This window comes from Furipterus horrens, unplaced genomic scaffold (genome assembly GCF_987537825.1).
Source record: "Furipterus horrens unplaced genomic scaffold, mFurHor1.1.pri manual_scaffold_1, whole genome shotgun sequence".
Lineage (NCBI taxonomy): Eukaryota > Metazoa > Chordata > Mammalia > Chiroptera > Furipteridae > Furipterus > Furipterus horrens.
In genome coordinates this window covers 164356316-164371238 of record NW_028327171.1, presented here as the reverse complement: position 1 = coordinate 164371238, position 14923 = coordinate 164356316, and the positions used below count along the sequence as shown (strand labels likewise).

Here is a 14923-nt window from a genome sequence, read left to right as displayed (position 1 = left end):
TAAAAATAAAATAAAATAAAGTAACCCTGTTAAAAAATAAATAAATAAATCCAGGAGATCAGCATCTTTGTTGATCATCTCTTACTGTTTTATAAAAGCAGAGTAAGGAATATACTCACCCAAAGTCGCCTTATATATGAGCTGCTGTGGAAAGAGTCCTGGTTTCCCTGTCAGGAGACATTTCTTCTGAAACCGTCTCTGCCAGTTACTTACCAAATACTGCATTTATTTGATTACGATGATTCTTATTTTTATTTTGGTGCAGAAGTCAGCAACTTCTACTAAAATCTAGCTGGAGTCCTTCACTGTCATGATAATTGGACTTTGCCAGTCATATGCCCTGGGTTCACATCATGCCACTTGCCTGGGCCTCTGTCTCCTGAGCTATAAAGTGAAGGATTGAGAAATATAATTTCTAAGATAGCTTCCAGCTCTAGCAGTCTATGAAATGGCCAAGACAGAAAAACTTAATGATTCAGTTATAACCCCTTCCCCACTAGAGCACCCACTGGTTACTGGTTGTGAGGGTATTCTAGGATTCTTCTGATCACAAGCAGAAATCCTAGGAAATGCTTAGCTGGAGCAATTGAGCTTTTCACTGAAGGGCTGCAGGACCAGGGTAGCAGGGTCTAGTTGGTGATATCCAAAGTCTACTCATGGTTAATATTCTCACAGGGTTACATTTGCTAAGAGAATGATCCTAAACAAACTACTATTTTTCCTCTCTGGTAAAGAAGATGATTTCTGTTTGTCTCTTGGCATAATTATCACATATTCATCAGTAGATTCATGATGTTTTTATCCCATAAGGTATAATCATGAGTCAGATAATAGCCTGCTTTTTAATTGTTCTATTTTCACTCTGATGTATCTAAGGGGCACAATATTCACATTTAGTGTATTGAGACCACAGTTTGGAACATGGACTCAGCAAATGACTGGACATTATTAGGAGCCTGATTGCTAGTCTAGTAAAACCTCAATATATATGTAAAACATAATTTATCTGACTCACATTCCCTGAGTCTGTTTGACTTGAAAAATGTGCCCAGTGTTCCAAGCACAGCAATTTGTATGGGAAAAAGCCTGAACTGTGGAGTCAGTCAGCACTAGATTTGTATGTAGTAGCTCTTTGCTCTGTACTCTCTGTGTGCATTTGGGCAAGTGGCTTCTCCTTGCTGAGCCTTAGTTTTCTCATCTGTAATAAGGGACAGGAAAATCAACCTCACCGAATTGTTTAAGAACCAGTGACACTTGGCTTGCAGGCCGAAGCTCAATCCACTGAGCCACAGCAGCCAGGGCTCAAATATTCTTTTTTTTGTGTGTGTGTTTTTTTTAGAGAGTAAAGTTTTTATTCACTCTCCAAGAAAGGAGAGGGGCATGGTATGGAGAGATACACCAGCTTAAATATTCTTTTTTAACACTGAGAAGATGGGTAATACCAAGAGCCAAAGAGCATGCTCAGAAGAAAACCATTGCACTAGATTCTGAAAAATAGGCATTTCCTTATTCAATAATAACCACAAGCTACATGAACTTGCACAAAAGACTTGATGTTTGGAGCTTTAGTTTTCCATCTGTAAAATAAGAATTAGACTGGCTAATCTACTGCTCTCTAGTCTGTGATTATAATCGGTGACCGTAGGGAGGAATGGAAATTGTCTCATCACAGTTTGGGTTTGCAGGGGATTTGTATAGTGCCTTTAAAAAGCACACTAAAATATATCTTTAAATCCCTGAAATTTTAAATCCTCTAAAGTAAAATTGTGAGCTATTTTAAAGGGGAAAGAATGACTGTGGTGACTTCGGAACCCACTTTTACCTGTATTAGGGACCACAAAGGCTCTAGAAACGTTTTGTCCTAGAAGCAATATATCTCATTCATCTGGAAACTTTCCTCCACTTTGGAATTTATTATACATTGTTTTCAGAAGATTTATTTGGCATATAGCAGACAGTCAATAAATATTTATTGAATAAATGGTTTCCTCTGAGCGATAAATAAGAATTTATTGTACAGCTCTATAATTTAGTCTGAATTAGAAAGGATTTGTTGTACCTAAAACCCCTTCTTCCACTGGAGAAATGTCATTAAAATATGCAGCTGTTCTCTCCATTTTCTTATTGCAACAGCTTGGTTCCCAATCCACTACTCCAGCATATCTGTAAATTCAGAAAATAGGTACTTATGAGTCTAGTTTACTAGTTAGTATAGGCTAAGAAAACCCACTCACGATTTTCATAGTTTTTTAAGGGAATGTTTTCAGCTTCTGGTGATTTAGAAGCAATAACCTTAGCCTCAGATGAAGGAAAACCTTTTCTCTCCTAAGCCAATTGCCAATTCCAGTCAATGTCTTTCTTGGTAGTTAGTTGCTTTTATAATGATGCTATTGTGTGTGTGTGTGCGTGTGTTCTATAAAACTAATGACAGGCAATGTACGTGAGTGGTAACATCATCTTTGTTGCATCTATTATTTATTATTTTTAAGTATATTTTATTGATTATGTTGTTAATTAGCTCCAATTCTTTTCCCCTTTGCTCTCCTCCACCCGGTACCCCCCTTCCCCCAGCAATCCCACCCCTTCTTAGTTCATGTCCATGGGTCATGCATATAAGTTTCTTGGTTTCACCCTTTCCTATATAATTATTTAAAAAATAATAATTAATTAGTTAATTTTTTATAGCAATAAAAAATAACAATTCCTCCCATTATAAGACCCTTTATAATCTTATAAAGGACAATGCGTGAAGGTCTCATGCTCCTCTAGCTACTTCATGCTGGACATGGTCATTGTCCTACCTACCCTTGTGTCCAGAAATCCCTAATAAGAGTGGGGGTGTAGAGGGGAGGGTGGCTGTTGCATCTATTATTGAAGAAAGACCGAAGTCATAATATTTGAGTTTTGTCCAAGATAATATCCTCAGATTCTACGGTATCTCCCCTTCCTTCCTTCCCCCCTTCTTCCCTTCCTTCCTTCCTTCCTTCCTTCCTCTTTATTACATAAAGGATTTCAGGCATTTCATCATATTTTTCATCTGTATTGAAGGGAAGTAAAAACAATTGCCTACATCAGGCAAAGAAACAAGACAAAAGTTCCATAAATCATAACCATTGGTATTCATTCTCTAAGCTTCCTTCCCCACGGGAAATTAAAGTATACATATTTCAAGTTAAATTTGGTTTAATTAGTAGTACGTTTAAAGTGAAATCATTCTAACTCTATGTTTAAGAGAAATTTCTAAAAGAAATTTGATTTCTTTAGCTATTGTTTGTAATAATAAAGTTACTTCCTTGCTTACTACTTGCAAAGACTTTTTCACTTCCTGATAAAGAAGAGCAAAGACTGCAGATCCATGGTGTATGCCTGCTTTTTGTAGCAATGGGCTGTGTATCCCTCTGTACTCAATTTCTTCAGGTAAGGAATTCTATTTTTCAATAAGTGGTTTAGCCATTTCCATCTTTTTAATATTAACATATCACTAAAGACTCTTTCGTGTTCTAGGGATATGCTTTTGCTAAATCTGGAGAACTCCTCACAAAAAGGCTACGTAAATTTGGTTTCAGAGCAATATTGGGGCAAAACATTGGCTGGTTTGATGACCTCAGAAATAGCCCCGGAGCACTGACAACAAGGCTTGCTACAGATGCTTCCCAAGTTCAAGGGGTAAGCTGTTGGTGGGGTGCGGGACATGAGGGGTGTGTATTAGGGCTGAAGTAACTGTAGTAGACTTTCTTTTGAGACTTTGGACAATCACCTATGTATTTCCTATGAAATGAGACCTTGCAGGGTTTGGATAATCCACAGCCACATTTCCCCATTGCTGAGAAAGAGCAGCTGAAGAGAACAGTGTCTGCTAAGCAGTGCCCAGAATCAGTGTTATGGCATGAGTCAAAATTTGTTGGGGTTTTGGATTTTTTCTGAGTCTAGCAATTGAGGAGGACTTTCCTGAGACTTTTTTGCAGAACACTTTTAGGCTCAGAGACTCAGATTCCACAAGACTTACTAGCGCCCCCTAGAGGGTGGAAGCAGAGGGTGTGGAGAAAAGCCTCCTCACCTAGCTTGACACATCCTTCGTTATTTTTTTAGTTCTCAGAGTGTAATCATTAGATTGTACTCAAGGTATAATCATTTTTGAAAGGTTTAATATGCATGATCTTACTGCTTAAAAAACTCTGTACCAATTCACTCCTCTCATCTGAGTATTCTAGCGTCTGGTTCACCTTAATTTTGAACTTAGGTTAAATAAATAAATCATAATATTTTCTATTTCTCTGTCCTTCAGTCTGCAAGGGGCTTTTAAAAGTTATTCATTCTCGCTAGAATTCAGAGAGTAGCATCTAATCATCTCACAAAAACTTTACTTACCCTTAAAAAAATAAAAGGTTTCTCAAGAGTTTTCTAATAGTTTTTAAATGAGATTACTAACCCAGGAAAATTTATTTTAATATTGGCATAAGGTAGAACTTTAGCTTTTTTCCCCTTCAAGATGGATAGAAATTTTTCAAAATATATTAAATATAGATTTTATTTTCCACTGATTCAAAATCTTCCTATCCTTTGTGAATATCAACTTCCCATGCACATGTAGAACTACTATATAGAGATTCTCTATTCTATTTCATTGATCAATTTTTATCTATAATAACATTATAATAATTAAAACTGCTTTAATTATTATAAGTTTTTATTATCTGGTAAGACACAATAATTTTCTTCTTCAAAATTTTTGCCTATCTATTCATGGACATTGATTATTCTAAATGAACTCTAAAATCATCTTGACTTCTCAAAAAATTTCATTTTTTAAAGTATATTTTATTGATTATATTGTTACAATAGTTCCAATTTTTTCCCCTTTGCTCCCCTCCACCCAGGACCCCCTTCCCCCAGCAATCGCCCCCCAAGTCCATGCCCATGGATTGTATATACAAGCTCTCCTGCTTCACCCTTTCATATATTCTTCTTCTTCTTAAAAATTAATTAATTAATTAATTAATTAATTATTTTAACAATAAAAAATAACAATCCCTCCCTCTCAGACTTAAGACCCTTTATAATCTTATAAAGGACAATGGGTGAAGGTCTCGAGCTCCTCTAGTTGCTTCAAGCTGGACATGGTCATTGTCCTACCTACCTTTGGGTCCATAAATTCCTAATAAGAGTGGGGGTGTGGAGGGGAGAGTGGCCTTCCCACATGGGGAAGGACTGTGCAGACTCCAGGTCAGTTGGCTGTCCCCGGACAATGGTGTACTTGGTCTAACAGGCTGGCATCCTTGTTGTATTCTGGGCAAAAAATTTCATTTTGATTCTGATTAAACACACACATACTCACAGGTTGCTTTGTGGAGATTCTAAAAGTTTCCAAGAGAGACATACAAACAAGACCCTTTGGTTTTTAGCAATATTTATAGCTATGTTAATATGTCACTCTTTCTTTTTCTTTTATTCTTATTTATTTTATCACTATTTTGCATAGATATTTTTCTCAATTCTATTTTTAAATGAATTTTGTAGGTTGAAACTAAAGCTACTATTTTTTTTGTATATTTACCTTAGAGCCACCCACATTTTTGAATTCTCTTTTTTTTTTTAATTTATTTTTTATTTTTTGGTTTTTCAATTACAGTTGTCCCCTTTTCCCCCAATTTCTCTCCCCCACCCAACCCACCCCCTCTCCCGCAATCATATCCCTCCCCGTTGTCCATGTCCATGAGTAATTTATACAGGTTCTTTGACTAAACCCTTCCCTTACTTATTCCCCTTCTCCCCTCCCCCCTATTGACTGCTATTCTGCTCTTTGTTCTATTGAATTCTCTTATTAATTGTAATTTAAAAAATTAATATAGTCTTTTGGGTTTTATATGTATATAATCAAATTATATGTAAAAAAATAACTATTTTTTTTCAATATTTGTACCAATTATTTTATTTTTTATCTTATTTTATTATTAGAATTTTCAAACATTGTTGAGTAAGACTAATACTAGAAGGAGTATAAGAGATCGTCCTAAACTAAATATGGCAGAAAACCATAAAGTAGACTTGTTGGGCTACATAAAAATTTCAGTCTTCTATATAAACTAATAATAAACTACAAAATATATATAATAAGGATTAATATACTTAATAACTAATATGTGTACTACTTCTAAAATTGATAAAATAACAAAAATGAATTAATAAAAAATGTCAAAAATAGATATATGGACAGGCAATTCCTCCTTCAGAAAAAAAGGAAATGTAAGAGGGAAGTTAAATAAATAAAGATTGTTCAACTTCACTAATAGAGCCACACTAATAAACCAATGAGATACCATTTTGCACCTATCAGCTCAGTAAAAACTATCATGAATGACAATTTCCTGTATTTGTGAAGATGAGAAGAAACTGATTTATATAATGTTGGTCACAATATTAATTCTTTCAACATTTTTAAGAGAGTAATCAGGTAGGTAAACCCTCTGACTAAAATTTCTATATAGTAAATTCTCTCCTATTGAGTGACAGTGTGCATTCAAGGATATCTTTTGTACTGACAAAAGAAATTAATAAAATCCCCTGGAAACTACCTGAATACCTGCCAGTAGGAAAATTGTTGAATAAATTATGATATAGCCATACTAAAGAATATTAGGCAACTATTTTTTAAAGTGCCATATACAATGATCTGAAAGAATGGTTATGCTACACTAAATGGAAAAAATCAAAGTACAAAGTAATATGTAGAGTATGACCCTTCTTTTGTGAATATATATGTGTGTAAACATATATGTGTATAAATGTATATATATATAATCTTAGGCTGTATTACTTTTCAAAATTTTTAATGTGTCAGTTGAATAAAATGTAAAAGGAAACAAAATAATATGCCAAAGAAAAACTGCATAGCTGTTTTTCAAATACTCCTTTCCAATCAAAACTTCTTGTTTAAAAAATTGTGGTAAAATACACATAACATAAAATTTACCATTTTATTAATTTTAAGTGTACAATTTCATGGCATTAAGCACATTCACATTGTTATGCAACTGTCACTACTATCTATATCCAGAAGGTTTTTATCAGCCCAAATAGAAATTCTTACCCATTAAATAATAACTTCCCATTGCTCCTTCCCCCTACCCCCTGACAACCACCATTCTACTCTGTCTCTCTAAATTCTAGAAGCCTCATATCAGTGGAATCATACAAAATTTGTTCTTTTGTGACTGGCCTGTTTCATTTAGTGCCTTCAAGGTTTGTCCATATCATGAAGTGTGTCAGAACTTCATTCTTTTTTAAGGGTGAATAATATATCATTGCATGTATGGACCAAATTTTGTTTGTCCATTCCTCCATAGATGGGCACTTGGATTGCTTCTGCCTTTTGTCTATTGTGGATAATGATGCTATGAACATGGGTGTACAAATAAGAAATTCTTAATTTATATTTTACTCTTGTCTTCACGGGAGTTAGTACCGACACATGGGAATTCTTTGGACCAGGGAGTTCATGTGCTATCTGAGTGTTCAATACAGTATGAAGATGCAGGTCATTTTTGAATAGCACTGCCTTAGCACCAATGTTTACCTAATAGCTTACCTTTGGTTGTTTTACTTTCTTTGTCATAAGTAATGTTGAAGTCTCTTCAATTTTAATTAGCAGTCCTGTAGATGTACCCATCCATGTGTTTTCTACACAGAAAGCACCATAGCTGCAAGTGAAATGAAGACTTGAACTATCGAATACTTTGGATTAGTATAAATAATAATTACCACAGTGATCCAGTCTCTACCTAGATTGAGGCTGAATCCATTTTGTCTATCTGTGTTGACTAAACAGCTATGTATTAAGTCAGCATGTAACTTTGTACCAGTAAGCAGGCTAACTTCAGTGAGAATCAAAGTGGTGTCTTATAAGAGTCTTGTATGAATTTCAAAGCTGTAATTACAGCACAAGCATTAATCTTCACTGAATAATAAGGAATTCATCGCAAGCCCAATGCCTGGGTATTTTCAAGCAATCCAAATGCACGGATGCCTGATAGACATGCAGCCCATGCTTAGGGCTGAATTAATCTCACACTGACTGCTCAAGCTCTGAAACCCATGAAATGAGACCAGTTAATATATGAGCTTCTAAGAAGTTGTGAATAAAATGGACTTTTATTAATCCATCCTTCAAATACATTAGGAGAGCTCATTATTTAAAGCAATCTACCTTTTTAAACGTAGAGCTACTATATGGCCCAGTAATGCCACTCCTAGGTTTATATCTACAAGAATTGAAAGCAGGGACACACAAAAATATTTGTACACCAATGTTCAGAGCAGAATTATTTATTATGGCCAAAAGGTAAAAACACTCAAGTGTTTATCAACAAATAAATGGATAAATGAAATGTGATCTATATATAAAATGGAATATTAAAAAGAAATGATCCAACATGTACTTCTGGGTATTTTTCAAAGAAAATGGAAACACTAACTCAAAAAGATATATGCACCCCTTCATTGGGGCATTATTTACAGTAGTCAAGACATGGAAGCAACTTAAGTGCCCATCAACACATGACTAGATAAAGAAGATGTAATACGTATATACATAACGAGTGAAATACCATTTGGAACAACATGGGTGGACCTAGAGAGTACTATGCTAAGTAAGTTAGAGAAAAACACATACCATATGATTTATCTTACATGTGAAATCTAAAAGGGCAGAACAAATGAACAAACAAAACATACACAGACTCACAGATATCGAAAACAAACTCATGGTTGTCAGAGGGGAAGGAGATCGAAGGATGGGTGTAATAGGTGAGGGGAATTAAGAGGTACAAACTTCCAGTTATAAAATAAATAAATCATGAAGATGTCATGTGCAGCACAGGGAATATGGGCAATAATATTGTAATAACTGTGTATGGTGACAGATGGTTACTAGACTTATCATGGTGATTACAGTATTTCTTAAGGTATTTAAATGTTAAATCACTATGTTGTACACTGAAACCAGTATGATATTGTATGTTAACTGTACTTCAATTTTTAAAAAAAGAAATAAAATTCTGATATGTGCTAAAATGCAAATAGACCTTAAACATATTATGCTTAGCAACATAAGCTAGACACATAAACATATTGTATGATTTCGCTTATATGTGGTACCTAGAAAAGACAAATTCATTAAGACAGAAAATAGATTAGAAGTGATCAGGGCCTTGGGAGAGGGAGGAATGGGGGTTATATTTAATGGGTACAGAATTCTTGTTGGGGATAATGAAAAGGTCTTGGATATAGATGGTGGTGATGGTTACACAACACTGTGAATGTATTTAATGCCATTGAATAGTACACTTAGGAATGGCTAAAATAATAAACATTATGCTATATATATTTTATCATAATAATTAAAAAAACTATTTTCTTGGTATAAAATTACCTTTTCACATAGTTGTTTATGATAAAAAAAAAAAATGACTGTATGTCTGAAGTTACTTGATTGCTTTTGATTTTCAGGCTACCGGCTCTCAAATCGGGATGATGGTCAATTCCTTCACTAACATCACTGTGGCCATGATTATTGCCTTCTTCTTTAGCTGGAAGCTAAGCCTGGTCATAGTGTGTTTCCTCCCTTTCTTGGCTTTATCAGGAGCCGCACAGACCAGAATGTTGACAGGATTTGCCTCTCAAGACAAGCAGGCTCTGGAGATTGCGGGACAGGTAATCTTACAGACCCAGTTTCTAGACTGATTACAGCTCAGTAGCTGTCACACAAACTGTTAAGAATAAGTGTGTCACACAAAGAGACTTAGGACATTGTATGCTTACTAACTTGCATGGTGAGAAACCTGCTGCTAGCCCTTTTTATAGGTGCCTCTGCCCAAAACCTGTGACAATAAAGTTCTGATACAATGGTTGAGTAAGTCTGGATAAATAGTTACATATTCAATTTCCTCTCAAATAGTTATTTTTTCCACATCCCAGTTTGGTGTATTCTCATTTGCAAGAGTCAATAGTTCAGTTTCCTATCTGTTCAGGTTTTTTTGTTTTTTGTTTTTTGGCTTAATAATTTCTGCAGGTCATGCTGCCCACACAGAGGGGGGTTATCTTTTTAATTGCACACACTTTTAATGTTCACACTTTCGTGTCTGGTAGACTTGTGGCCAATGTCGTTTCTAAATAGAACCATGAAGTACACTTAGATTTCAAATTCACTTAGGTTTTAGTTATGCACTTTTAAAGGTCCTAATTAATATCTGGTTATCGGGATAAATGAGGGAATGACGGTTCAGATATTTATTAGGTATAAGAAATCATGCACATCCACGTATACATGCTCTCATTCTTTTAATAAATTTATAATAATCTGGTTTTGTCTCTTTTAAGAGAGAGAATGTGAACATTGCCCAAGCAGGCAGAAGCCAAAAGGAGTTCATATGCCAGTGGTTGCAAGTGGTGCACCTTGTGTCTATTTTTAGGAAAGGACCTTAATTCAGAAACAGTGATTATTTACTCTACAGTGTGGACTGAAACAAAGCCCTGGCATAGACTAAAAGATAAACCTTCTACTTAATTTTAATTTATTTAAATAATATTTGGTCAAATTAATTTTTTAGAAAATAGAAGCCAGTATTTTAAATTTGTATTATTAAGTAAACTTTTGTCTCAGAAGACATCTAAAGATACCATTTTAGACATTTTAAATGAATTAATGGAGAAGCTGAAAAACTTTCAAGGATAAGCATGTATATCTCCACCCTCCCCACCTCTCAACACCCCACCCCACGGTCAGTGGAGGCAACAAAGCCATGTTAGTATTAAATAGAACTTGAGCTTAACTGACAGAATGTCTCACAGTCTAGCTGAGTTGATCTCCATCAACTTCTTTGTGTTCCCAGTTGATGCCTTTGTCTCTGATTTGTACTGCATTCTGCCATTTGCATTAGATCTAATCCATGTAGCAGCTGAAATGTCACAAAAGTAGTTATTTCTACTCTTTTATTCCTAAGACTCTTTTTCATTCTTCAGATTACAAGTGAAGCCCTCAGTAATATCCGCACTATTGCTGGAATTGGAAAGGAGAGGCAGTTTATTGAAGCATTTGAGAGGGAGCTGGTGAAGCCATTCAAGACAGCCATTCGAAAAGCAAATGTTTATGGATTCTGCTTTGGTTTTTCCCAATGCATTGTGTTTGTTGCTAACTCTGCTTCCTACAGATATGGAGGTTACTTAATCTACAATGAAGGGCTCCATTTCAGCTATGTGTTCAGGTGAGGACTATAGGCCGAGGTTCATAGAAGATCAATACCCTGGGAGGAACAGCCTGGTTCTATAAGTTAGCGTTTCTTTTTTGTTTTTTTTTAAATCTTTTTTTCACTTTTCCTTTTCTAAATTTTTATTTATTTATTTTTAGAGAGAGGGGAAAGGAGGGAGAAAGAGAGGGAGAGAAACATCAATTGATTGCCTCTTACACACCCCCAGCTGGGGACCTGGCCCACAACCCAAGCATATGCCATGACTGGGAATCAAATTGGCAACCTTTCAGTTCACAGGCTGGTGCTCAATCCACTGAGCCACACCAGCCAGGGCTATAAGTTAGCTTTTGATGCTTAACAAACCATCCCAAACTTGGTGTCTTAAAAAGCTGGGATTTATTATTTCTCAAGATTCTGTGGATTCTTGGGATGTTTCTTCTGGACTGGGCCAGCTCAGTCAGGCTTCTGAGTGGGCTTCTGTGTCCACGGGGCTGCCCTAGTAAGTGAGCTTGTTTTGTCATGTTATGGTCCCAGAGTTCCAAGTGCAACAAAAGAGAGCAAGCACCAATGTGAAAGCCAAGTCTCTGCAGGCATCATGTTTTCTAATATTTCTTTGACCAAAGAAAGTCATACAACCAAGCCAAGATTTAAAGAAGAGGAGTAGAATCCATCTTTTGATGAGAGGATCTGATGTTTCTCCTTTATTCTCACACTGCTTTACTCACAACACTTCTGACCCCTGATGGATGTTCTTCAATTCAACTCCATTCTGACACCATGGGCCTGGAGAGAGCATCAGGGCCCACAGGTTCAGGATACAGTCCTACAAAACTGCCAGCCCCACCACCCACAGGTCCCTCAGCCCCTGTTCCCTTCCCTGGAGGTGAAATGTGGGGGAAAAGATTGAAATTTCACGCCTTAATCAAATGGCTGTTCTCCCAGGCTTCCAGCCACCATCCTTAGGTTACTGAGGGGCTTTCCAAAAAGTACTTCATTAACATAGCACAAGACACCTTGATTGCTCTCCAGATATAGGAAATTCCAGGGGTTCAGGTGCTCTGTGTCAAGAACTGAGAGGGCAAAATATGTTTCTTACTATAAATCACAATATCACAAAGGAGTAAAAAGTCATATCACAAAGGGGTGCATCTAGCGTAATAAGATGAATTATCCATTTTTATAATCTATGCTGATAGAATCTAGAGACTTTAAGCAGGATGGTCTAGAGAACTACCTTATTTGAACTCTACTTCTTACAAAAATGGCATGTTTCCAGCTTACTCCTTATAGGTAGAGACAGAAAAAGGCAGCTCAGGGAAATTATGTTCCTTTCCTATAGCTGGAGCCTGCTCCTCTAATCAGATTAGCTGTGAGTCCAGGTTCTCACATTTCCAGAGGTGAGAGAGAGCCTAAAGGTGTCAAGGCACCAAAGGACATGTATATAAGTGTGGTGTGGTGGGTGGGCATCAGAGGGGGCATTAGAGGGAGCATCGGAAGGGATAAGGGGGAATGGCCTGAGAAAGCCTTGGAGGGAATTGGGGAAAGTGGTCCCAATAAAAATCTATTCTTTTGGGTTCATTCTCAAGTCATCAGTTCTATCTTCATGCCTTTAAGGGGCAATAGGGAATTATTTTCTCCTGCCCCATTACACTGACCCCAGCCAGGAAAGTCTCTTCTAGATTTTTACACATTTAGAACTATTAACTTAAATCCAAAATCACAAACTGTTGCTTTTCAGTCTATGTCAGATTTTTGAAGAATTATTTTTCAACACGTAAAAATTTGGAGATCACAGAAAGCTCCTCATTTCTGGCTTCCCTTTAAAAACCTAAAGATCACCTTCCATCATTTCTCATTTTATTCCAGTTGCTCTTCATTGCTTTAGGCTTTCAGTTGGGCTCCTGGAGATGCTGGGTTTGCAAGTCTGGCCTAAAACAATTCCTGCTTATAAACTGAGCAATGAAACACACAAGGACACTGCCAGCTACCACCACTGAGGCTGGTCCTCTGTGCTTGGCAGTGCAGGTGGGCAACTTTGCAGGGTGCCCCTTGCATCATAGTGTGTATAGCAACAGAGCTATCTCACCGCATTTATCTTCCATTCATTTTCATTTATTTGTTCATTAATTACACACATGTTGAATATAGTTAGAAGCTGGGCCAAGTAGAAAACTACAGGCAATTACATCTTTCTTATGCTGTCTGAAGCATGAATTACATGCATACTTGGTACAGATTGATGCCTTTATCACCATTCTCTTACACACTTACAACAGATTTTAAAAAGTTAGCATTGTAAAAAAAATCAGCCCACTCTAGTGATTTTTCATACCCTTCTTTTTTTTTTTTTTTTTTAAGAAGTCTTTTTTCAAGCCAATTTTTTAAAAAGAGACTTGAAGTTGAAGTGGAATTTGGAGGTCTGAGCCTCCCTGGTTCAATCCTCTCCTCACCCACTTCTTATAGGGTGCAGTTTGAAAACTGCTAAGCTCTCCCACTCTACCTTCCCAGACAAGTCTAAAGTGACCTGCCCACATGTGCTCAGGTCTTTGCTAGCATAACCACAACTAGACCCCCAAATGCCTGCCTATTAGGCCACCACACCACAGCCCTCTCTACATGGGTGTCTGTCCAATCACAGGGTGATCTCTTCAGTTGTACTGAGTGCAACAGCTCTGGGAAGAGCCTACTCTTACACTCCAAGTTACGCCAAAGCTAAAATATCAGCTGCACGCTTTTTTCAACTGCTGGACCGACAACCTTCTATCAACGTATACAGTAGTGCTGGTGAAAAATGGGTAAGTACTGAGGTGGGGGCACGAGGGCAGTGAGGGAGGGGTGTGCTGATCTGTGTGTGCAGAACAGCCATTGCTGCTGATCATAAACACCGCCACTTAGCTTCTAAATTCCTACAGTATATGGGTTCATGCATACGCACTCAGAATGGACAGACAGATTTATAAATGTAAAAAAAACAAAGTAAATTAGCATTAAAATTATTCATAAAGCAGGCATTTGAATAAGGCAACAATATCCAGTGAATGCTAAATTTCTATATGCTATAAAACACACTTAGTTCCAGAATAATGAAGCTACCCAACCACCATGTTTTCTAGTGGTGTTCTGTTATAGAATGTAGAAAAACCAGTTCTTCTTGTCCAATAATATTGATGTAAATCATATTTACCTGGGTTCAAGTTTTAGCTCGTTCATATGGGCTGCCAGAAAATTAATTTGAGCTTAACAAAATATCTTTTCTTCTTCTAATTGATAGTCTGCACAAGTATTTCTTAATTTTTCCTGCCTATTTTTAAGTATCTGAGTATGTTCAGGAGAGCAAAACAAATCTAAACCCTAGTAAAGCTAAACTAAATTCAGAAATCTTTTAAACTTGTTCAAATGACCTGTTCCTCCTTCAGCTCAGTAAAAGTAAAGTCTCTATGGTCTATTAATTCAGATAGTACAACTGAAGTCATTCACCTTTGCAGTACAGGAGTTACGTAACTTTCTAAGTCATTTCAAGTATAATGCTATTATTTTAACTGTTTAGAGGAACAGAACGATAAGGGTTTGGACAATTCCTGGCTTCTGTGATGTAATCATGCATTCTACTTACTCTCTTTATTTGACATTCTTCCCGAATGTCAAGTAATGGATGACAAGGAAATCCCCTTAGGTTAGGA

General features: G+C 36.5%; 1 protein-coding gene across 1 annotated transcript in view; it reads left to right on the top strand.

Moving 5' to 3' along the window:
• Positions 1-14923, top strand: part of ABCB11 (ATP binding cassette subfamily B member 11) — an 80309-nt gene that overhangs the window by 56419 nt on the left and 8967 nt on the right. Inside the window, exons 19-23 of the mRNA XM_090280521.1 lie at positions 3313-3417; positions 3505-3666; positions 9505-9708; positions 11017-11258; positions 13882-14038. Coding sequence (XP_090136647.1) covers positions 3313-3417; positions 3505-3666; positions 9505-9708; positions 11017-11258; positions 13882-14038 — 870 coding nt within the window. The remainder of the gene's footprint in view (positions 1-3312; positions 3418-3504; positions 3667-9504; positions 9709-11016; positions 11259-13881; positions 14039-14923) is intronic.